This window comes from Anopheles coustani (assembly GCF_943734705.1).
Source record: "Anopheles coustani chromosome X unlocalized genomic scaffold, idAnoCousDA_361_x.2 X_unloc_5, whole genome shotgun sequence".
Taxonomy (NCBI): Eukaryota; Metazoa; Arthropoda; class Insecta; order Diptera; family Culicidae; genus Anopheles; species Anopheles coustani.
This window is the reverse complement of record NW_026525159.1, coordinates 114,438-139,585: the sequence shown is the minus strand read 5'-3', so window position 1 is coordinate 139,585 and position 25,148 is coordinate 114,438. Positions and strand designations below refer to the sequence as shown.

The window sequence follows — 25,148 nt, the reverse complement described above, 5'->3', positions numbered from 1 at the left end:
ACACGGACTTCCGGAAGGCACTTTCCTTCCGGGATGCAGCTTCATAGGATGAACGTACTAGCTGGACAAACCCAGAGTAGTCGTTTTGAATCTTTCCTAGTCGTTTGCAGAGTGTTCCTGCATTAGCACCTTCGATTAGTATCGAAGACTTCAACGGTCGACAGTGGGGTAGGCTTAAAAGCCTTAGTCACCGCTTCAGTGTCCTCCCTATCAAGAGGTTTTCCTGCGGATTTAGCCAGACCGGTCGGTTTACGGTTGTTCGAGAATTGTTTACTGACTACTGAATGACGGGTTTTTCTGGCCCTTATTCTGCAACGGGGTATTTACTACGATCAGTACGAGGGCGTTGGTTCTTGCCCTTACTGTTGGTGTTGTTGTTAATACTCTTGGGTTCCATGATTGCGCTTTGTGACTTCCTAGTCGAGTAACCGATGATGACTATGTCAAAATGGTTATGGGCTGGCTTATTACCGTAGTCAATTTGCTGTGTACGAAGTGTACTCGTGTCCATTGGGTCCGGACGTGTTTGTGGCTGAACAAAAGTTCTGTTTGGTGTGAATACATTGGGTCCATTATCTGTTTTTAAATTTCGGGGTTGCGGGATTGGTGGCGGCCTTGTGAAATTATTCGGAGCAATAAACTGTTTCGGTGGCGGGACAGGTGCTCTCGCAATGGGGTTTGGTCTGAGTGGTGCGATCGATTGGCGGGGTGCCGCAGTTGGAATCGGATGCCCCGTTGGTATGTTAACAGGGGTGTTACGTGCGTCCAGGTTCAAATAGTCCTCACAATAGCTGTATGCTTGTGCGAGGCTTTGTGGTCTGAAATTTTTGCAGAATCTGGAGAACGGGTCACTTAGTCAACGAATGAATGTGTCTAGTGCGATCTGATTGTACAATCGCATTAGCACTAGTTCGTGGCCTTTCAATTGGTCATCCATGGAAATGGCTGAACTAATGAGCGTTACGAGTTCCCTAACTCTAGAGTAGTAGCTCTCTATACTCTCCTGCTTGGTTCGTACTAATGATTTCAGTTTATTATCGAGGGTCATAAGGTCCCTCTTATCTGCATAATACAACTTCAGCTTTTCGTCATAACGTCACTTCCTCCTAAACGAAAGCCTCTTGGCTTTCGGTCACTTCACTTCCTCTAATGAAAGCTACTTGCTTCTCATTTAGGTCATCACGTTGAAAGCTACTTGCCTTTCAATGTGTGATAATTATATTAATAATTCCTCCAATGAAAGTTACTTGCCTTTCATTTACGTCGTCACGTTGTTGTGATATCCTCTTCTTTCACACATATACTTACAGTTCACAGTTCAACAAGCCTTCCACAACCTTTTTTATTCATGGTCCAATCCATACTGACTGTCGCTACGCGCTCTCACTCATATCGAGGATCCCACATCCTCCCCTTACAAGAAGAACAGAAACTGACCGTACCTTGTTACCTATTCGTGATCTCTGTACCGTATCGGACGGTTTATCTGCCTAACTCCGCGACCCGTTCCCAACGGTTCCGTGTGTGGCAATAATTCTTCCACTGGGCGCCTCTGTTGCTCGGAATGTGATACCGCTTCTCTAGCCTCTTCTGGCGCCTCCACCTCCATACTTTCTTCAACATTCTGTTTTTCATGCCTTTTTACATATTTCTTCAAATGCTTAACACTACGTTCATACTGCTTTCTGCTTTCCAAATCTATTACTATCGCTCTCCCGGTTCCCAATAATTTAGTAACTTTGAAGAACTTGTTTCGGTGCACTGTATCCGTCTTGTCCTTTTTTTGTTGCATAACCAACACTGTATCGCCTACCTCAATATCCGTGTTCTTTGCCCTACGTCCAACGTCCTCCCTGGAATTCCGCTCAAACTTCGCTATTTTGTCCCGATCCCGCAAATCATCATCCAAATCTTGTTTACTATCAACCTTCATATTTGGTAATAATGTCCTGACCGCTCTACCGAACATCAATTCTGCAGGAGGAATTTTTGTCACATGGTGAGGCCATGAATTATATGCTGCTATATAATCCGCCAGTCACCGGCGGCAAAATCAGCATGCTTTCTCGTTCTGTCGGTATCAATTGTAAATAGGACAGAACGAGAAAGCATGCTGATTTTGCCACTAGGGATGCTTCTCTCCAGTTTAACTTCCCCACCTTCGCTATGGCCGCGATCTTATTTATTCCTTGCATGCTTCTTTCCACTAGTCCATTTTCCGTTGGGTTTAGCGGCGTACAGTGTATCAATTTAACACCCCACACCTCTCTCAACCAAGTTTGTGACTCCACGCTGTTGAATGGTGGCCCGTTGTCTGCTTTAATCGTTTTTGGAACGTAATAAATATTTAAAATCCTTCGCAAAACCTTCTTCATCGCTTCTGTGTCTGTGTGCTCCATAGGCACTGCCACGAGAAATCTAGAATAAATATCGGTCAGCACCAATGCCTTCTAATGCAGCGCGTCAGATGATGAAGATAGGTCCATGGATACGTACTCCCACGGATAGGAGGCGGATTGCTAACCGTTTTAACAAGTTGGCACTCTGGACAACTTCTGACGAAAGCTTCTACCTCTCGATCCATATTGGGCACCATAAACCTTGCCTAAGGAAATTCTTCATCGTAGACATCCCGGGGTGGCTTCGATGCGCTAGACTCAATGCCCTTTTTCGCAAAGCTGCAGGCAGTATCAACTTTTCCTGCTTCATTACCACCCCTCCTTGGACGTACATTTCACTCTGAAAAGGTTGAAACCTTAAAATTTCTTCCGGCCACCTCTGTTTCTTATCCACCCATTTTAAAGTTTCCTGAACCTCTGCATCTTTTTGTTGTTCGATCTGTACTTCCTTCGAGGTCACTGCAACTAGCTCTTCACTGATACTATTCACCTCGACGTACAGCGCACACAGCTCGTGCCTCTCCTTCGCACAACCAAACTGTGGGTCATCGCGCTTCCCCCCAATCCTGGAAGCCACGTCCGCAATATTCTCCTTCCCTGACACGTGTTCGAAATCATAGTCAAAATGATCCATTCTTAAGAACCAACCTTCGACCCTAGACATAATGCATTTCCCAATGTCTTTGCGCTGTTTCCCTTTTAGCATAAACATCAATGCCTCCCCCGCGGTACAAAATGAGTGCTTCCACACAATTTCCACCCGTTTCACTGACTGTTTTACCCACCCTACCCTAAAAACTGCTGCTTGCACACAACCGCTAGCTACTCTTCACCCACCGCCTTCCTGCTTCACCCCCTATGGGGTCCATGGTTCAAATATCTCTCACTCTCCTCGAAACCTAACTACATTTGCCACAGTAGGAAGGTTTGATTTACATCTGGTCAAAGTTTTATTCCGGATATTTTTCTACAATGTTACTGCCGATTTTTAGTGCGATTGATTAATATATACAACCGGACGCACTTACAAATAAATAGTATCCAATCAAACATATTTTTTTATGGTTTATTTCTTCGCAAACACGTTTTTTGCTCACCAATTAGATTTATTTTTGACCATCGTATTTTTCCATAGTAGCCGTCAGCATTCCTGCTGTCTAAAGACAAATCAGTGTAGTGATGGGATAGCTCCAGAAAAGAACGACATCTTCGCATCCGATCCAGCAAAGGAGCGAGTCCTTTCGTAGATAAAAAAATATGGTATTATAACACCATAATCTTTATTCATTTATTCATTATTTTATGCTACGGATTAAGTCACGGACAAAACGAATATTAGAATTATATTCGCTGCTCGATCAAATACTGCTTTTTATAGTTGACTCGTGCGTCGAAAAGATAACTTGATTGCTCAGGCAAGTACGCAGTAAAGCCTGAAATTGGCAAGTGGTTAATGCTAGTCTACCTGTCTCGTGTGAGCAAGGAGCTGGTATTCAGGTGGCTATATGATTTCACAGCTTATGTAATTACAAGCTTTCAAACAATTTGTTACCGGTAAATGATTGCTCCGGAGCGAACAGCTTTCGTCAAATTGTCTGCATGCCATTCATTTGCCACTTACCAACGAGTGGGTCAATCTTTAAGCACAATGAATCTTCATAATGCAATATGAGGAGCCAATAAAACTTAATTTACGGTTGGAATGAAAAATTTCTTATATGGAGCAAATGAATACATATGATCCAGCTCCAACTTTCCAACTCTAGTTCAGTGTTGATAGCTGCCAGCAGCACTTGGAGTGCGTCGTGTGCAGTAAAAATATAAGTGTGAAAAATAGTTGTGTTTTCAATCTAACCAAGCTCGTTAATAAATAAGATTGGTTAATAAAGTGTTTGCTTTCATTTAAACATGTAAAGCAGATGAAAATCGATCGTGCTTCAGTATTGTCAACGCTCTTCCACTTGATGCTGGCAATGGAAAGAAGATAAGTATTCCATCTTTATATTGTGCATAATTGTACATAATAAGTGATATAGTCTTTCTTCTTTTGCAGGTTTTGCCAGAAGTAGACCTAGGAGTAGTGCCAGTGAAGTGTAAAAAGAGAAATTAAATTAATAAAACGGTAACATAACCTAAAGGAAAATTCCAAAATAGTTGTTGTTTACATTTTCGGATGACATTTCCCTCGTGGGCATTGGTAGACCCGGAGGATATGGGGAAAAATGTGGGAAGGGAGAAACGAGGAGGGGTAACCCATAAAAGAAGGAGAGTGAGTTCTTTCCTCTCATTTTTCGAATTACTGAACGCCATATATCAAAAAGACTCCTATTGCTTGGCGTTCAGTAATTCAAGCATATGGCGTTCAGTAATTCTAATGTATGGCGTTCAGTGATTGCATACAAGTTTTTGTACACCGGGGTCGCTGTCTGACCTCAGTATAAACTTTCTGCCAACCAGATAGTATGCAAACTTCTCCATGGCCCATATTATCGCCAACGCCTCACGATGTAGTTGCGGGTATCTGCATTCCACTTCAGTTAGGCTTTTTGAGGCACGTGCTATAATTCTTCTCTCTCCTGACTCTAACCCTTCTTGTGTAGCACCGCACCCAATCCCCAAGGTGACGCATTCGTGTAAAGAATCATCTTGTCTTTTGCGTTAAAATATCCTCTCTTTATAAGATAGTTTTCTGCTGCCAACTTTAGCTCTTCAAACGCTTCCTGGTGAATCTTTCTCCATTCAAACTTCGTCTTGCCTGACAACAAGTCCCTCAGTGGCTTTGTTTTATGAGAGAAACCTTTTATAAACGGACTTATAAACGTTACCATCCCCAGAAAACTTCTAAGTTCCAAAACATCCTTCGGCCTCTCAAACCTCAAAATATCCGATATCTTCTTCTCTGTAGGAAGTATGCCGCTGCCATCTATCTTAAAACCCAAAAATTTTACTTCCTATTGATAGTATAGAGATTTCTCTTCATTAATTGTTAGATTATTCGCCTTAATGACCTTTACCACCTCCTCCACTAAACATCTCAACTCCGGTGTAGTCCCTGCGTAAACTAGAATATCATCTAAGTATATTACCACATTCTTGCAACTCACAAACAACCTCTCCATGACGCCCTGAAACAATTCCGGAGCACAAGATAACCCAAACGGTAACCTCTTAAACCGCATCAACCCATTGGCTGTCATAAACGTAGTCAAGTGACGCACTTCCTCGTGAAGCTCCACGTGAAAATTTATATCCAATTTAGAGAAAAACAATCTTCCTCCATTATCTGATATGTCTGCCCATATCTTTTCGAGGGCGGGCATTGGATAAGGTTCTCGAGTAATTGCCTTATTTACCTCGCGATAATCGATGACCATTCGAAAATCCTTTTGTCTCTTTGGAACCAACACGATAAGCGATATAAACGTTATGTGATCATCTACCCCGTCAGCTCTCTCAATTATTCCCTTTCTCTCCATTTCCGCCAGTCTTTCGTTGATTGCTTTCTCAAACGCTATTGGAACGTTGTATCTTATAATTCGCTTTGGCATTATGGAGTTGTCCACCCTGATTCTAGCCGGCTCACCCCGAATCTTTGGAAAATCGGGACAACGTTGCGTCGAACATAGCCCGGATCTACCGTTCATGGCTCCCTGTTGGTAGTACGATTCGATATGCCTTCCGTCTAACATAACGTTCCCGATTTCTACCTGTCGTACATCCCTACCTATACGGATTAGACTCATCTGACTTGCTGTTTGAAAGCCTAGTAACGATAGCTCCGTACCGTTCACCACAAAAAACTTGGCCAGCTGCCTGACTTGATTAGAATCCTTGATTTCCACGTATGCCTTAAATGAGCACAGCACATCTAAAGGTTTGTGATTGGCAAAACCTCTTAGGGTTTCCTCGGGGTACATAACTACATCCTGGACAACAGAACTACAGCCTTTTTTAATTCTGTGCCATCTGCTGGTAGTGATCGTATTCACCGTTGCCCCCGAATCCACCAGAAAATCAAATTCAGCTGATCCTATCATGCAACGTATTATTCGCGGATCCTTCTCAACATCGGTGGAGAATGGTCTTCCAGCAATTAACTAAAAATAAAAAATAAATATATAGCATATACAACAAAAAAAAAGAAGAAAGATGGAAAAACAAAACTCTTATTTTATATTTTTGGCTTCTAAAAACATACAGTGAAAATAAAGATTTGGACTTCGTTATTGTTCTTTTGGTTGATACGAGGACTGACAATAAAGTAAGGTCTCCAATTTTTTTTTTTCATAGAAAATGACATTTATTTACAAAAAGCGATACGCCGTTGGAAAGGCCAAGGTCTTGGCTCCTTTTCTACATTACCGCCATTTTTTTCCAACACCTTGCGCATCCGCACGATGAACTTGTCTATTCTGGCAGAATACTACTCTCCGTCCGCCTCGCGCAGCCAGGTGTTGACCTCTTTCTGAACCACCGCGTCACTTTTAAACTTCTTCCCTCCGAGATGTTTTTTCAGGGCGGGGAACATGTGGTAGTCACTTGGGGCCACGTCGGGACTAAAGGGAGGGTGATCGATGATGTCCCATCCAAATTTCTTGAGCAGGTCAAGGGTAACGTTGGCTGTGTGCGGGCGCGCGTTGTAGTGGTGAAATTCTCCTCGTCATGAACATTAGTGCGCCCGGAATTGAACTCGCGGCTCCACTTACGCACGTTTTTTATGTCCATACACTTTTCCCCGTAAACTTCAACTAGTTGACGATGGATTTCAATAGGTGTCACCTTTTTCGCACTCAAAAACCGTATTACAGAACGCAATTCGCACTTGGACGCTGACGCGAGGGGTACCTCCATCGTTGACGGCTGCTCAGCCAAGACTGAGCGGTCGGGGAAGCCTCACCCAGCAGCAAAGTGGTAGTGGGGGAACCAAGGAACACGGCGGTGTTGCCAGATTTCGCCTAGCGCGTGATCCGGCGAAGTTGCAGCGTTGGAGACCTTACTTTATTGTCAGCCGTCGTATTTCTCTGGATCAACAAAAACTACAACGAATCAGTGGCTACCTGGTTGATTTTTCCAGCCTATCGTCTGATTTCCCGGAGATCCTCTTTTTTCGGGCTTGGGTGCGATGAATAGCAAAACTCGGCGTAGTGGCCAACCTTTCTGCATTTAAAACAAGTCACCTGAAACGCCCGGCACTGCCCTAGTTCATGTCGGCGACCACAGTTTCGGCAGTTTACCTCCTCGGTTTCCAGCGAAATTCGAGTCGGTTTTGTCTGCAGTTGGACGATATGGTGCATACCTGTGAAACGAAAGTCGAGCGGCCAGGCAGAATGGCTCCTAACGACTTTCAACTTAAACTTCGTGGAACTTAAACGACGAACTAGCGGACTTAAAAGACTTCAATTGAAACGCGACGCGCGAGATTAACCTTACCCTGGCACCTCCAGGTCAAAATTGCGAACCTTTATTTAACAGTTGATTGTTCTTATATACTAAAGTCATCCCTGTTGTCCCATCAGCTCTCCGCCCTCTTCCCTTGGTCATCACCTCGCCTAAGCCTCAACTTCGCCACTTCGTCATCCGCATTCCAGAATGGAAAACATTCCTCGGTTTCCGCGATGCCTCTGTGATGTTTTGTCATCAGCTGTGCTTGGGTTGAACAACATCTTAACTTCCGTGATCAACATTTCTTCTTCCGCTGTACATAACTCATAACAGGTCAAGCTCGTTGTCATTGTTACGCGATCCTACCGTTCGGTGACTGTGTGTCGTAGGTGCGGCGCTGAATTCTGCTGACTATGGGTTTTCGGCAACGCCGAGCCATGCGAGCTGTGCGGGTTCCGACCTTGGCTGTGTTCTGCTGACGCGATGTTTGCGCTTTCGCCGCGCGCGTTCGCGATGTGTCATGCCCAGCGAGCTTCCGTGGTTGCGGAGTGTTCTCTCTGCTGACGTCGATGTTTGTTGGCGATCTTGGCTGGCGGTTGGTGGCTTGAGGTGGAAGACGGTTGGGGCTAGCTGTTGGACAAGCTGGGTCGCTTCATCCCCCCACACTTATTTGAGCTCAAAGAACTATCTAGAAGAGAAAGATCTGAGCTAGCTGCACGGCGGTGCCTAGCGACACGGCTGGTTATAACTGTAGTCAGGTCCTGTGGGTCGCTGCACCTGTTCCCTCGGAATGGTTTTTTTTAATGCACCACGTTGACTGGCTTCCAATCTAACTCCCGTGATGGTTCCTTTGATGCCTCCATGGCGCTTCGCTGCCCTAAAGGTCCAACAGCTGCTTCATCTGCTTCCTTTCTGATAAAATCGAGATGTTTCCCATGGCTGATAATCTTCTCGACGTTGTTCTCGAACATATCAGACATTTCATAGAGCTTTCCGGCGATTTCCAGAGCGGAGCGTCTCAACAATGCTTGTACAAGTTCTTCTTTGTATTGCTCCAGTCCGAAACCACATAACTGGGATTGGGGCTCCAAACGCAAAACCCAGTCCATAAACAGTCCATTCATTTTCAATTCACGGAATTTAATGCGCTCTTTGGTGGTGTCGCACATTTCACAGAAATATTTGTCCAAAGCTGATATCGTTAGCTTGTAAACGTTCTCCGTGCCACTTTCCATCGACGTCAAGCATCGCTTCTCTTGCATTTCAATAATGCTAAGAAGGTACCTTCCCGCGAAAATCTTCAGTCCCGTCAGCCTAGTAACTGCATCCACCGGAGATTTGCATGACACAATTCGTTCGAATTGGTCCCGGAAACGAAACCACTCCGCTTTACGCTTGTTAGTGGGCAACGATTCGTCGAACTGGCGCAGCGGCCACGACCCTGACAACCACTCCGCCTTGGTCTTTCTGCTCCTTTTGTCTCCACCACGTGGTTTCGCCTTAAGCTGAGGTTTAGGTTCAATCGTGCCGGTTGCTCGCTCCGAAACGCAATCTTTCTCCGGGTGATACCCGGTGACGGGAGTATCGTCGTCCGACTCGTCTGACACGTCACTTTCACGCCAGAATCCACTCATTTCGGCACACTTTCGACCAAAAACTATCTTCTTAACACTCGACGATTCCTAAACCTGCACAAGTCCGCACCTCACAATGGCGTTGTACCGAATGATTTCCACTTCTTCAGTGGCCGTTTGCCGGCCTATGCGAAATGACACCCATACTATCCCCCCTATAGCCAAAAACAAAAGAAAACGCCACCACTCTCATGTGACCCCTGATTTTACGATACAATTTACTTACAGTACAATTTCTCTCATTAGGGTTAGTAGTCCTACACTACGACAGCCTCAGTTCGCACAGGATGGCAATATATATGTGGTTCACTACTCTCTCTTGCGTGTTTGGAGACAAACTATAGCACAACAAGGTACTGTTAAAAAAATTAGAAACGTTATCCCTCTCTTGCGTACTCCACTTACGTATACCTAGGAACTTCGATTCCAGTATCCCTCGCAGGATCTGTCGAGTCACACCGAGATCTATAAGGTGTAGACGGTCGCCTACCACAACATCTTCGATAATATTAAAATTACCGAGATCTTCTAGTGGGGACCGGAACTCCTTATGATGCTCCAAGCACGATCGAGCACGAAAATCAGCATCCGTCCGCGGAGCAGCACCTACATCTGAAAAAATAACTTTATGGTGCTCGCGAGAATACTCACCAACGCACGTACACTTCGTGCATCCGTACCTGTGGTCCATTAACCGATCGAACTCCTCGTCCGCTTCCCGGACAAGATCGTCCATGAGCTGACGCAGCCGACGGCTCGTTGAAGGATCAACTTTTTCTCCTGCAAGTTTCCGTTTCGACGCCATGTTGCTGTTGACAAACAACAAGCAGAAACATTGAAATCCAAAATACCTTCACGTGGTAGAAACAACACTTTACAGTTTTCCACCATGTGTGATAACTTACCAGTAAAGTAGTGAGCTTCACTACTTACTGTCAGCAAGGGAAAGCTGACAGTACTGGGCTTAAGGGGGTTGGAATGTGGGGAAACGGGGCAATGTTGCATGTCACCGTCAGTTGGGTAGGGACTGAAGACCGCTGCACTACACTTTTCACGCGATGCTACACATTTCTGCCGGTCGGGCTTTTAAGATCTGATTGCACCGATAAAATGTTCTCGATAGCCGGGGACATTTTTTTGTTTTTATTTATTTTTGCAATTTGTGGACTGGTCCAGAAGCAGACGAGCCGAATGGATAGGGTAAAAGGTGCTGCTTGTATAGATTACTCGGACAATTTGAATCGGTCCGGATTCTGGGAGTTCGACGTTGTGCTAGTTGCGGATGGTGCCCCATTGGCTCCGAGGGCAGCTGCTGCGGCTCGTTGCCGTCGAGTACGTGCGGCATTTTTGGCCAACCGAATCGCACGCTGTTCCGGAGTTTCCTTAGCTCGTGCTATACGCATCCGTTCCGCATGCTTCGCTGATCTGGTGTTTCTATGTGCCTCGTTATTTGCCAGCCGTAGTGCACGCTGTTCCGGCGTTTCAATTGCCCTTCGCACCCGTTCCCGGGCGGCGCTTTGGGCCCGCCTTATGCTCTTCTCTACCTCACTCTCGTTTTGTCGGCGCTTCCAATTGCGTTCCGCGTTTTCCGCTGACCGGCCCCTATACGCGTCGGTAATATTGAACGCTGAATTTCGCTCCATCCCGGAATCTTCTGATTCGGAGGCTTCCAAAGATAACTTGTCAAAAGAGTCCTCCAACGTCTACATCATCTCAGACATTACCCAGGAGTACATATTTAAAATGATATTGAACAAAAAAAAATGAAAGTAAATGTTCGAAAGGATTTAAGTAGAGTTGTGTAAATCTGATTCAGATTCATGAATCTGAATGAATCTCTGCCTTATAAGGGATGCATGAATCTTTCGTCGAGAGATTCATGAATCTCAAAGACAACCCATTTTTGATTGGTGACTTTTCATCAGTTGGTGTGAGGGACCCTTTTTTTTTTGGAAATTATAAAATTTAGCAAAGTGCGCTTCAAGTTTTACAATCTCATGTTGCACGCAATCTCAAGTTGCATGCAAGTGTGCTATGCAACCACTAACCTGCTGTTGGAATTGGAAAAACTATCGAAACTAACAATCCCGCAACAGAATAACTGAATTAGCGTCTTCATGATCGGTCCTAATGAGCTTGGTTCTCGGTTTGAAGTCAATAACTTGCCACGAATGTTTAGTAATTTCAGTTTGTCCACAAATATGAAGCATGAACAAAAATATCGAAGCGTCTCAACAATGCTTGTACAAGTTCTTCTTTGTATTGCTCCACTCCGAAACCACATAACTGGGATTTGGACTCCAAACGCAAAACCCAGTCCATAAACGCCTCATCCGGCTTCATTTTCAATTCGCGGAATTTAATGCGCTCTTTGGTGGTGTCGCACATTTCACAGAAATATTTGTCCAAAGCTGATATCGTTAGCTTGTAAACGTTCTCCGTGCCACTTTCCATCGACGTCAAGCATCGCTTCTCTTGCATTTCAATAATGCTAAGAAGGTACCTTCCCGCGAAAATCTTCAGTCCCGTCAGCCTAGTAACTGCATCCACCGGAGATTTGCATGACACAATTCGTTCGAATTGGTCCCGGAAACGAAACCACTCCGCTTTACGCTTGTTAGTGGGCAACGATTCGTCGAACTGGCGCAGCGGCCACGACCCTGACAACCACTCCGCCTTCGTCTTTCTGCTCCTTTTGTCTCCACCACGTGGTTTCGCCTTAAGCTGAGGTTTAGGTTCAATCGTGCCGGTTGCTCGCTCCGAAACGCAATCTTTCTCCGGGTGATACCCGGTGACGGGAGTATCGTCGTCCGACTCGTCTGACACGTCACTTTCACGCCAGAATCCACTCATTTCGGCACACTTTCGACCAAAAACTATCTTCTTAACACTCGACGATTCCTAAACCTGCACAAGTCCGCACCTCATAATGGCGTTGCACCGAATGATTTCCACTTCTTCAGTGGCCGTTTGCCGGCCTATGCGAAATGACACCCATACTATCCCCCCTATAGCCAAAAACAAAAGAAAACGCCACCACTCTCATGTGACCCCTGATTTTACGATACAATTTACTTACAGTACAATTTCTCTCATTAGGGTTAGTAGTCCTACACTACGACAGCCTCAGTTCGCACAGGATGGCAATATATATGTGGTTCACTACTCTCTCTTGCGTGTTTGGAGACAAACTATAGCACAACAAGGTACTGTTAAAAAAATTAGAAACGTTATCCCTCTCTTGCGTACTCCACTTACGTATACCTAGGAACTTCGATTCCAGTATCCCTCGCAGGATCTGTCGAGTCACACCGAGATCTATAAGGTGTAGACGGTCGCCTACCACAACATCTTCGATAATATTAAAATTACCGAGATCTTCTAGTGGGGACCGGAACTCCTTATGATGCTCCAAGCACGATAGAGCACGAAAATCAGCATCCGTCCGCGGAGCAGCACCTACATCTGAAAAAATAACTTTATGGTGCTCGCGAGAATACTCACCAACGCACGTACACTTCGTGCATCCGTGCCTGTGGTCCATTAACCGATCGAACTCCTCGTCCGCTTCCCGAACAAGATCGTCCATGAGCTGACGCAGCCGACGGCTCGTTGAAGGATCAACTTTTTCTCCTGCAAGTTTCCGTTTCGACGCCATGTTGCTGTTGACAAACAACAAGCATAAACATTGAAATCCAAAATACCTTCACGCGGTAGAAACAACACTTTACAGTTTTCCACCATGTGTGATAACTTACCAGTGTACAATGTAAGCGTCCACACCTGATCGTGGTTCGTATCAGACTGACTTTTATTCTTATCTATACTAATGATCTAGTCACTTATAATCTAGATCAGCTTAAGGCTGCTTTACACCACACCTACCCCCTCAAGAAAATGCATTGCATTATTTAATTAATCTAGATTTATGTACAACTTGTTTTTGCTTATTGCTTATGGTTACGTTGGTGTAGCAAAGTTCGGATACTTTCCGATAGAAGTACGCGTGTAGCTAGTGCTAAGTTACACTTTATTTAGAATCGTTCGTAAGTGGTTTTCTAAGTGATTTCGTAGTGATTTCCTTAGTGGTTTCCAAAGTGCTTTTGCACGTTTGCTCTTCGCGATCTTCAAAATGCTACTAATCGGTGATCGTTAATATTGCGGTGGTCAGTGCTCGTCGCAGGGCTGACCCCATGACCGCTCGTACTTTGACCCCGTATCGTAATCGTTATCTTTCTTCGATCTACCTTCGTTCCTTACCACAGGGGTCCTAGTTCCTACTTGCTATAAACTCGGGAGCTGGGTTGCCCTCGCTAGCTAGCTCCTTCGTGTTCTGTCACTTGTTCTGTTGTTTACTTAGCCTCGTGTGTTTACTTGCCAACAGTTGAGTAAATCTATTTGAGTTATAATAAAGGGACCCTTAACGGTAGGGTCTAATTTAGATCTATTTTCTATTTTTAGATAAACTAGGTCGCCAGTGTTTAGCTTAGTTTCCTTCACAATTTTGTTAGCTAATGTGGTTCTTTTTGTCTTTTCCTTCAGTATTGCGTCTACTGCCATTTTATGTGTTACTTGTAGCCTGTATTTTAGTTCCTTTTCGTATGCCTCTATGTTATATACCGGTTCTATTATCGTTTTGCTGCAAAGCTCGAATGCTTCGATTTTTCTGCCAAATAATAATTCGAATGGCGTGTAGTTATGTGCCAGATTGGGCATTGTGTTATAGTTAAAACAATAGTAGGGAAGCCATTCATCCCAGTCGTCCTTGCATTCGTTTGCAAAAATTCGAAGGTAGGCATTGACACATTTGTGGTTCCTCTCTAATGCTCCTATCGTTTGGGGATGGTATGCGGTTGAGCACTTGTGTTCGATCTTAAGTAGCTTACAAACTTCCTCAAATACCCCTTTGTACTCTGTTCCTTGATCGGTTTTAATGGCTTTCGCAGGCCCAAATAAAAGAATGCATTTCTCGAATATCGCTTTTGCTATGGTTTTTGCTGACTTATCAGTTACAGGAATGGCGGCTACATATTTTGACAAGTCACATTGTATAGTGACTGCGTATCTATTACCGGATTTTGAAAGGGCAAACGGACCAATTGTGTCTATTGAGATCACATCGAATGGCTTTTGCGGTGTGGTTGTTCGTACGGCTTTAGTCTTAAGTGACGGAAAATGCTTATTTGATTTGCATAATTTCAACCATTTATATAGTCACTGATCATTTTTTTTTCATTTCTGGCCATTGGTACAAAGATTTAATTTTTTTGTACGTTTTATTTATACCTCCATGTCCTCCTGTAGGGGAATCATGGTGTTCCTGAATAATGGCTTGTCTTTGTTCGTTCGAGTCGATACGCATAGGTTTATCATAAATTAATACGGCTGTTTTCTCAAGAGATACGTTGCCTATTGATTTGAATTGTTCTTTGCTGATGTATGCGAATATTTCATCATTACTTTGAATTGCTAGTGCTTTTGGGATACCACATTTCATTTGCGAGAGATACTTTTCAATTGTTGTGAATCCGTTTTTTAGTTCTGATGAAAAGTTTTTGTTTACTGCGAGGGTTGTTGCTGGAACTAGCCTCTTTTTAAACTTTTTATCGTATACAATCATCTCTATGTTTAATGGATCTTTTTGGTGGAAACTCAGTTTGTGCAATTCGAACGCATCGAGATTACTAACGGCATCATGAACAAGAATCTTTTCTGTTTTTTGACAGTTTTTGTTTTCCGCTGTTACTTGGGGGCGGTTTGACATTGATCGTGTGATTGCGAACATATTTTTTAGTGATTCTGATGTAACTTGAATACTCGATAAGGCGTCTGACAATACATTTTGTTTACTTTTTATATACTCTATTTCGAAATTGTACTCTTCGAGGTCCCATCTCATTCGAGTTAATTTTGATGATGGATTCTTAAGTGAGAATAGGTAGATTAGCGGTCTGTGATCCGTTCTTATGTTAAATTTTTTTCCGTAAACATAAGGCCTGAAATGATTAACTGCCCAGTGAATGGCAGTGAGTTCTTGTTCTATTGTAGACTTATTGGCTTCACCCTTTGTAAAAGCTTTACTCGCATATGCTATAGGTAGTTCACATCCATTTTTCTTCTGTGTAAGAACTGCGCCACAAGCTTGCTTTGACGCATCCGTGGTAATAGTGAATTCTTTTGAGTAGTCTGGAAATTGCAAGATATGTGGCGAAAGTAGCTCATTTCGCAACTTTTCGAATGCTCGCTGACATTCATTAGTCCATTCAAACGTGCTATTTTTTCTTAATAATTTGTTTAAGGGCAGTGTTATATCAGCAAAATTTTTGATAAACCGACGGTAGTAGTTGCAAAATGCTATAAATCGCCTCAGCTCATCCGGGTTTTTGGGAATCGGGTAATTAAGTATTGTGGCATATTTTGAGTCGTCTGGTTTTATGCCATCTTTGGATACACTGTGTCCAAGAAACGTGACCTCATTCTTGAAAAATTGGCATTTTGTTGAATTTAATTTTAAATTGTGTTTGCGTAAGTTATGAAACACATTTCGCAAATTCGAGATGTGATGATTTTTGGAACAGCCTGTCACAATTACATCATCTACATATGAGAAAGCACATTGTGGAGGAAGCCCACTTAAGGCTATTGACATCATTCTCTGGACTGAGTTGGTGCTTATATTGAGGCCAAATGGCAGGCGGTTGAATTCATAGTGTCCATTGTCATTTGAGAACGCAGTGAATTTTTTGGAAATTTTGTCTAAGGGTATCTGGTGAAAACCAGACATCAAATCTAACGTTGAAAAATATTTTGCTCGGCCTAACTGATCTAATATATCATCTACGCGAGGGAGTGGGAATTTATCTGGTGTAATGTTTTTGTTCAACTGTCTGTAATCAATCACCAAACGCCACTTTTTATCATTAGTTGATTTTTTAGGGACTAATAATATGGGTGAATTAAAAGGAGATGTGGAATTTTGTATAATTCCTTCTTTGAGCATGTTGGATATTTGTGCATTAATTTCATTTTTCTGAGATTGTGGAATTCTATAGTTTTTTATGTAAATTGGTTTGTTTTGGCTAAGCGTGATATTTTGCGTATAAAAATTGTTGTGGGTTAGACTGTCCCCCGGAAGCGTAAATATATCATCAAATTCGCTGCAAAGTTTATGTATTAACTCGTTTGCCTCTGGATCAGGGTTTTCTATTCGAAGCTCTTTCATAAGCTTTCTTACACGGTCTAAGGATGATTGTTTTGGGCACGATTTATCAGGAGGTTTTACAATGTTATAATTATTTAATGAATCTAATGTTGGTTTAAAACTAGAAGGTATAACGGCATCTTCGTTATTCGTGTTAATTACTCTGACGTAACTATTAAGTGAATTTACTAAAGAGTTTGCGCAAAATACTCCAGGACAAATTTCTTCTGACATAACTAAACTATCTTCTTTAATGTATTTACTATTTATTTTTCTTAACACTTCGCATCTTGCGGGGATTATACACTGTTTTCAGGGCCAATTCGTCGGCATCAAGCTGCTCTTTGTTGGTAGTAGGCAGTCAATTGCACGCGCACGGTTTTTGTTTGGTTTCGTTAGAAAGCACTTTGGGTTTGTTAAGTTTAACTTTGCCATTATCGGTAACAACATTGGCGCGACAACAACGCGACATTTTCTCGTCGCGCCAATGTTGCTACCGATAATGGCAAAGTTAAACTTAATAAGCCCAAACTGGTTCCTAACGATGCCAAACAAAAACCTTGCGCGTGCAATTCACTGCCTACTACCAACAAAGAGCAGCTTGATGCCGACGAATTGGCCCTGAAAACAGTGTATTGTTATTAATAAAATTTTTCTTAACGATTGGAACGCTGAGGATTTCAAAGTTTATTTTAATATTAAGTAGCCAGGAATCGTAGTCTATGCTACATTTATGCGATGCTAAAAATCTCGACCTAAAATTCCATTTGTTGAAATAGGAAAGTTGTCCTGTACTAGATGGAATTTGTGCAATATTTTGTATTTTTCTAACATAATTTTCGAATTTATCGAACCAATTGTTCCTACCGGACCTTTGCCAATCCCATTTATAAGGCATGTGTCTCGGGCATTATAATTTCCTCTAACTGCGCTACTCTTTATAATTGATATGTCCGACCCACAATCTACCATAAACGTTAACGGTTTATCTGTTAGTTCAGTTATCAAGGATACGTAGTTCCCTGCTTGCATATTTATTGTATAGATTGTGGTGTCACTTCTAAAAAATCATTATTTTGCACTAAATCATTTGTTTCATGTTGAAATTCATTTTCTGTTTCTGCATGATAAGATGTCACATTTCCTCTGAAACCTCCTCGATTTCTCGAGTTGTTGAAACGTCCCCTTTGGGAAGAGGATTGTGCCCTTCTATTGTACGTTCCTTTGTTTCTGAAGCCATTATAGTACCCTCGATTTGTTCGTTGTGCACGTCCACGGTAATTTGTGTGGTTAAAGCGAGATCCAGATTGATTGACATGAAACATTTGTGTATCTGTCAGATTTTGTCAATTAATATTTAATTCGCATAGTTTTTGAATTGCATCATCTATTGTTTGAAAACAGCCTGCTTTAAGTATAATTCTTGCTTCGTTATCATGCACTCCGTGTGCAAGCGTATCTACACCGTTTTTGGTTGCCATTTTGTGCGCTATTGTCTCAGGTATGCCATCTCGCAGATAGGCATTTTTCAATCGTGATGTTAAGTGGTCAGTTTTTTCACAAAATGAGTTCAAATTATCCGTCTGCCTAAACGATCTCAATTTTGCTACGAGTGAGTCTGCCGTTTCTTTGCTTCCGCATTTTATCTTCACTGCTTCAACTAATTCCAAAGTGTTTTTTGTATTGTGCGCCGCCATTCTCGCTTTGCCAGTCAGTCGGGTCATTAGGAATTGATGCACTAACCTATCTGCTGCCTCCTTTTTAGAGGATTCTTCCGTTTTGAGATTTTCTTTTGTATATGATTCGAATAGGTTCACTGAATCTTTAAAATTGTCTAGCGCATCATAATTACCATCATATTGAGCTATTAAACTGGCTCCTAATTTGATATCCACTATGGAGGTCGCCATCTTGTTTACCACGTGGTGCGTTTCTTCTTTTGTCTGATTACTTCCAACCTCAAATTTCTTTTCAGCCTCCTTTCTGTCTAAACTATCACTTCGCAAAACGTATTTAGATTTACTTTCCATTTTGCACACGCATTTTTGATTAGAATCTGTCTTGTTGGCACTATTATCTTAATATTCACTCGACCTTTTTTTTTTTTTACTTTTTATGTATGTGGTGTATGTGTGCGTAGTAATGGAGTGCACTAATTGCTTTCACTAGCTGGATCGGTGCCGGTATTGTTCGAAGCTGCTGCACTGTGGATGTCTCGTTGTCTCCGTTGTCCTCTTTTTTTTTTTTTTTTTTACCGGATCGTTTCTTTACTGCGGCAGTTATGTTGAGTCTCGTGGCCTCCGTTTTTCGTCCTTTGTGTCTCGTTGGATCGATCGTTACTCCAACTCTGTCACGGTCGCCATGTACAATGTAAGCGTCCACACCTGATCGTGGTTCGTATCAGACTGACTTTTATTCTTATCTATACTAATGATCTAGTCACTTATAATCTAGATCAGCTTAAGGCTGCTTTACACCACACCAGTAAAGTAGTGAGCTTCACTACTTACTGTCAGCAAGAGAAAGCTGACAGTACTGGGCTTAAGGGGGTTGGAATGTGGGGAAACGGGGCAATGTTGCATGTCACCGTCAGTTGGGTAGGGACTGAAGACCGCCGCACTACACTTTTCACGCGATGCTACACATTTCTGCCGGTCGGGCTTTTAAGATCTGATTGCACCGATAAAATGTTCTCGATAGCCGGGGACATTTTTTTGTTTTTATTTATTTTTGCAATTTGTGGACTGGTCCAGAAGCAGACGAGCCGAATGGATAGGGTAAAAGGTGCTGCTTGTATAGATTACTCGGACAATTTGAATCGGTCCGGATTCTGGGAGTTCGACGTTGTGCTAGTTGCGGATGGTGCCCCATTGGCTCCGAGGGCAGCTGCTGCGGCTCGTTGCCGTCGAGTACGTGCGGCATTTTTGGCCAACCGAATCGCACGCTGTTCCGGAGTTTCCTTAGCTCGTGCTATACGCATCCGTTCCGCATGCTTCGCTGATCTGGTGTTTCTATGTCCCTCGTTCTTTGCCAGCCGTAGTGCACGCTGTTCCGGCGTTTCAATTGCCCTTCGCACCCGTTCCCGGGCGGCGCTTTGGGCCCGCCTTATGCTCTTCTCTACCTCGCTCTCGTTTTGTCGGCGCTTCCAATTGCGTTCCGCGTTTTCCACTGACCGGCCCCTATACGCGTCGGTAATATTGAACGCTGAATTTCGCTCCATCCTGGAATCTTCTGATTCGGAGGCTTCCAAAGATAACTTGTCAAAAGAGTCCTCCAACGTCTACATCATCTCAGACATTACCCAGGAGTACATATTTAAAATGATATTGAACAAAAAAAAATGAAAGTAAATGTTCGAAAGGATTTAAGTAGAGTTGTGTAAATCTGATTCAGATTCATGAATCTGAATGAATCTCTGCCTTATAAGGGATGCATGAATCTTTCGTCGAGAGATTCATGAATCTCAAAGACAACCCATTTTTGATTGGTGACTTTTCATCAGTTGGTGTGAGGGACCCTCTTTTTTTTTGGAAATTATAAAATTTAGCAAAGTGCGCTTCAAGTTGTACAATCTCATGTTGCACGCAATCTCAAGTTGCATGCAAGTGTGCTATGCAACCACTAACCTGCTGTTGGAATTGGAAAAACTATCGAAACTAACAATCCCGCAACAGAATAACTGAATTAGCGTCTTCATGATCGGTCCTAATGAGCTTGGTTCTCGGTTTGAAGTCAATAACTTGCCACGAATGTTTAGTAATTTCAGTTTGTCCACAAATATGAAGCATGAACAAAAATATCGAAGCGTCTCAACAATGCTTGTACAAGTTCTTCTTTGTATTGCTCCACTCCGAAACCACATAACTGGGATTGGGACTCCAAACGCAAAACCCAGTCCATAAACGCCTCATCCGGCTTCATTTTCAATTCGCGGAATTTAATGCGCTCTTTGGTGGTGTCGCACATTTCACAGAAATATTTGTCCAAAGCTGATATCGTTAGCTTGTAAACGTTCTCCGTGCCACTTTCCATCGACGTCAAGCATCGCTTCTCTTGCATTTCAATAATGCTAAGAAGGTACCTTCCCGCGAAAATCTTCAGTCCCGTTAGCCTAGTAACTGCATCCACCGGAGATTTGCATGACACAATTCGTTCGAATTGGTCCCGGCAACGAAACCACTCCGCTTTACGCTTGTTAGTGGGCAACGATTCGTGCGCGCAGTACTGATTTACATATCCACACTCTGTCATACCGCAAGCGGCATGCCTTCGAAACTTTACGCTACGGTACATCTAGGGAGCATCAAGTAGTGCTTGCAAATTATTATTCTCCTGAACAGCAGGAGGCTATGGAATCTCCTGAATAGGAGGTCATGGAAACTCCAGAACAGGAGGCTATGGAAACTCCTGAACAGGAGGCTAAGGAAACGGTTCCGATCGAAGCGGACGTGAAAACCAACGGCAAGCAGAAGGAGAATGAGGATGACTCGTCATCATACATCGACGAGGAAGTTGAGAGAGAGGTGGAAGAGGATGTGAAGGATTGTGCAGACCCGGATGTGGATGAGCCAGAGCATACTAAATTTTATCGCTTCTTCAATGCCATTGACAAGCGGATGACGCTCGCGGTTTTGAAGAATCACATTTACTTCTACGGATACTTGGCCGTGCAGGCACTGTTCGGTCAGGTAGAAATAATGGGCTACCGGTTGAAAACGGCCGAGGCAAGAACGGTCACTGCCGCGCGTGGCTACTATGCGGTCAGTCTCATTCCATTGCCATCGCCGGAATCGTTAAATAAGGCCGCGTTCAAGAATGTCCTGCAGAAGTTAAGACCCCATTTCATCGAAATCGACATGGACGGCAGCATTCGATCCATCGGAATCGGTGCTCGTGTTGCTGCAAGCAAAGCCGGACGGAAGCACCTCGCTGCCTGTGATCTGTAACTACCTCGACGATTTCAATCTATTCCCGACCCCGATCTCGCTCGGCGTCCAATCGCCCTTCAGCCAAACGCAGCAGCTCTTGGAGGTGGAATTGCTACCTCCCGACGTTACAAAGGTTCGCTCCGTTCCGCTCTTCCAGAAGAATTCGATCTGGGACAAGGTGCAGCTTCGCAAGTCCAGCCGATTGATGGTGATCGGAGGCAAAGATGCCGGCAAATCGACCCTCTGTCAGTTCCTAACCAACCGGCACATCCGAGAGTTCGGACGTATCGTGTTGCTCGACCTGGACATCGGGCAGCCGTTTGTTCACCTGCCGGAAACGATCAGTGTGAGTGTGCTGACGGATCCGATCCTTGGGGTGGGATACTTTGCAAAAGCTCAACCGCCTTCGCAATGCCTACTGTTCGGAAGCGTCAACGTTGTATCCTCCCCAGTGTTGTACATTAAAAATGTGCAACAATTGATTGGTAAACAACAACAAATTAAAAATGTGCAACAACACTGCGAGGCAAATGCCGAACTGAAGGACGTACCGTGGATCGTCAACACGATGGGATACACTACCGGATTCGGCAAAGCACTGATGGCGGCCCTCATCCATCTGGTGCAGCCCACGGAGCTGATACAGCTTCAAATTCCGCGTTCGGTGAAAGTGTCCAATAACTACGAACAAAGACGTTCAGGCTTACAAGTTAAACATTTTGTTCGACGAAATTGCTGCGCATCTGCGAAAGGGGTATCAGTTGCAGTACCGGTTTCGTAAAATCAGTGTTAAGTATGAGCGGCCTGCAGCTGCATTGACTAGCGTCAAACGTCGAACGCTGTCCGTCATGACCAAGGTGATTGGAATTTTGAACGATGAAACGGAATGGTTTACCGACGTTAAACCTGTCTGGTTCTAGACTTTTTTACCTTGAGATTCCTGGCGGTGCCTGGTACTAATATACATTCCTTTTTTCCAGTGCGTCTCTTGACGACATACAAGTCCTAGTAATGCGAGACGAGTGCATGGCGCCCGCGAAAGGAATTTTACCAAATACTCTCAACGCCATGATGGTATACCTCTGCGAACCGATGGTCAATGGTCAGCAGTATATTTGCCTCGGCGTAGGTGAGTTTCATTTGCCAGTGTTAAAGACTATCGTCTTTAACGGGCTTTACGTAAACCGAGAATAGAAATTATCCAGCTTTTCTTCAATTCGGCCGCCGAATCTTTCACTTCCGTGGCTTTCCTTGCGTCGGCCATTTCGATATCCAGCATCGCAAAATCCTGGATCATTCTCCTTCTTCTTTCCTCTATACGAGACAGGCTCGTCTCGCGTTCCGCTCTAGCATCGGCGGTCTCGTCTCTTGTCGTGGGAGTGCTAAACGTAGACCGTACGGTGTTTCGCTGCGGGGGCCCCGAACTCGCAGGAATCGCGTCACGCACCGTGACGCTCCCGGCGTTGCCCTCTTGTAGCGGTGTTGACGGCACGGTCGCATTTGATGGGCCCGGACTGGACGAAGCATCTTGGACGCCATCGCGTCCTGTCGTTGGACTCGTCGTGGGCGAAACTAATGAACCCCACGCCAACCTGCCTTGTACCGGAGTGCCTGATCCATTTTCACTTTCACTTTCGACGAAATATCGACGTACTAAATGCGGATTTAGTGGCACTAGAAAACAAACGTCGTTTTCTTTATCGGCGCGCGTTACTTTCGACTAACTTTCGCGCGCGGTCAAACCAAAAGGATTTTTTGGAATGTTAAAGACTATCGTCTTAAACGGGCTCTATGTAAATCGAGAATAGAAATTATCCAGCTTTTCTTGCCTTTGTGAACAGATCGTTTTTATTGTAACAACAATAGCCAAAAAATCGTCTGGCTTTCTCGCTTACGTTTTACCAAGAGATCGAAGGCGCATCCTTCGATCATTTTTATATTTTCCAAAAACATCGCCGTCGCGGCGACGTTTATGTTCGGCTAGCTTCGTTGGACCGAAACGTTTCCAACAGCCAGTATTGTAATTCCAGTATGCTCTTTATTTGCTCTGCTCTGTTGCACGGTTCTCTCTCGACTGCCGTCCCCCTGCTCATTTGGCGCACATCTCACTATGACAGTTCCTCTGCTGTCAATTCTGTGATGGGCCGGGTTGCCAGTTTAAAAGGTTACCACAGTATCCTTTGGTCGTGCAGGTTCTTCGTTTTCCAGCTTCGATCCCTTCTTTAGGACTGATTTCATCCCTCCCGGTGTCTCACAGGACTTTTCACTGATATTCGCTGACATCGTGACACATTCTTTCGCTCGTCCCCTTGTTCCTTTTCTGGGTCAGACCTTCTTTTTACTGCTTTTGTGGCTTTCGATGATGCGTACTCGTGTGATGCTCTTCGTTTGGGCTAAACATTTAAATTTTAATTTAAAAAATTTCACCCAACGTAATGTGGGCCTTTCAGTTCGGGCACCTGCAATCGCCACCACTCAACCGGTGTGTCTTAGTGAGGATATCTGTCTTCCGGTTTTCGCCTGATGTTTTGTTCGTCCCCGAAAAAATGAACTAAAACGCTCGGTTGTTTGTTCGTTCGTGTGTTTGTGCAGGATCGAAGGTGCGTGGATGACTAATCGGTTGAGTTTACTTCAGCGACGCACTCGTGTGGCCGAGGTGCGTAGCAAGTGTGCGAGGTTTGCAAAAATAGGTACACCATCATCATCATCATTCGCGACGTGAGACAATATCACATAGAGGAGGCAAAAAACGGGGCCGATTAAGGAAGGGATTACACGGATTACATAGGCGGTTGATTGACCCAGTGTAGCAGAAGCTAGCTAGGGGGTCCGCGACAGCCGAGCGGTAGCGCCGGTTAGAAAATCGGCCCATGAGCGCCGGGGCTCACCACCTCGACGGCGTGGGTTCGAATCCCAACCGAGACCGCACCCTCCCCTGTACGAGAGGACTGACTATCCACGTACAACAGGGAAACAAGTCTCGTAAGCCCGTAACGGGAAGGCATGACCAAGAGGTCGTTACGCCAAGAAGAAGAAGAAGATGGTGATAAATTTACGTGTTTATTTGGCAGCTACAGTACTATTTCGTCATTTTATTGCTAGAATATCAATTATAAATTCACCATAGATCAGGGGTCGGCAAAGTCCGGCCCACCAACTGATTTTATTTTACCACTTTTTATGTAACTTGAGAACATCAACATCTTCCTTCTTCATGCGAAGAAAGTTAATTATAGTTTCATTTGCTTGCTCTGCTACAGTATTGTCCAGCAAACGGTTGCCATGTTCTTGCTTACGAACAATACGCCTGTTGCGTTGCCTGTTGCGTTGTTGCAAGTTTTGGGTACTCAACTCGATGACCCGCGATAGGGTAGTTAGCCACACTTCACTCATCAACAGATTATCCATCTTTTACTTTTTGTGTGAATTGAAACAAGATCTTGTTTGCTTTGAAGGAAGATTTTTGAGTTAACTGAAAAATCAAAAACAAAAACCTCTTTGCGCCGCAAAGTTTTTGAGTTTGCGGCTCGTGTAGCGTGGCTCACAGAATTGGTACCGCAAAACGCGGCTACACGAACCGCAAAGATTTCGACGTAAACTTCGA

The 25,148-nt window shown here is 44.0% G+C and overlaps 2 protein-coding genes across 2 annotated transcripts; one reads left to right on the top strand and one right to left on the bottom strand.

The window, feature by feature from the left end:
• Positions 1-10,638: 10,638 nt before the first annotated feature.
• LOC131270704 (uncharacterized protein C05D11.13-like) lies at positions 10,639-12,268 on the bottom strand. Its single transcript, XM_058272458.1, has 2 exons — positions 12,028-12,268; positions 10,639-11,069 (listed from the first exon to the last, which is right to left on the bottom strand). Exons 1-2 carry the CDS (start codon positions 12,266-12,268, stop codon positions 10,639-10,641), a joined length of 672 nt encoding a protein of 223 aa, XP_058128441.1.
• An 8,721-nt stretch (positions 12,269-20,989) lies between these two features.
• LOC131270703 (polynucleotide 5'-hydroxyl-kinase NOL9-like) lies at positions 20,990-22,258 on the top strand. The gene is made up of 3 exons (XM_058272457.1): positions 20,990-21,558; positions 21,626-22,166; positions 22,238-22,258. Exons 1-3 carry the CDS (start codon positions 20,990-20,992, stop codon positions 22,256-22,258), a joined length of 1,131 nt encoding a protein of 376 aa, XP_058128440.1.
• Positions 22,259-25,148: the final 2,890 nt, after the last annotated feature.

Coding starts and splice junctions, on each gene's coding strand:
- LOC131270703 (XM_058272457.1), top strand. CDS start 20,990: ATGGAAACTCCAGAACAGGAGGCTATGGAAACTCCTGAACAGGAGGCT. Junction 21,559..21,625: donor CACCTCGCTGCCTGTGATCT/GTAACTACCTCG, acceptor ATCGCCCTTCAG/CCAAACGCAGCAGCTCTTGG. Junction 22,167..22,237: donor TGGCGGCCCTCATCCATCTG/GTGCAGCCCACG, acceptor CTACGAACAAAG/ACGTTCAGGCTTACAAGTTA.
- LOC131270704 (XM_058272458.1), bottom strand. CDS start 12,268: ATGAGTGGATTCTGGCGTGAAAGTGACGTGTCAGACGAGTCGGACGAC. Junction 11,070..12,027: donor ATCGTTGCCCACTAACAAGC/GTAAAGCGGAGT, acceptor CCTCCGAATCAG/AAGATTCCGGGATGGAGCGA.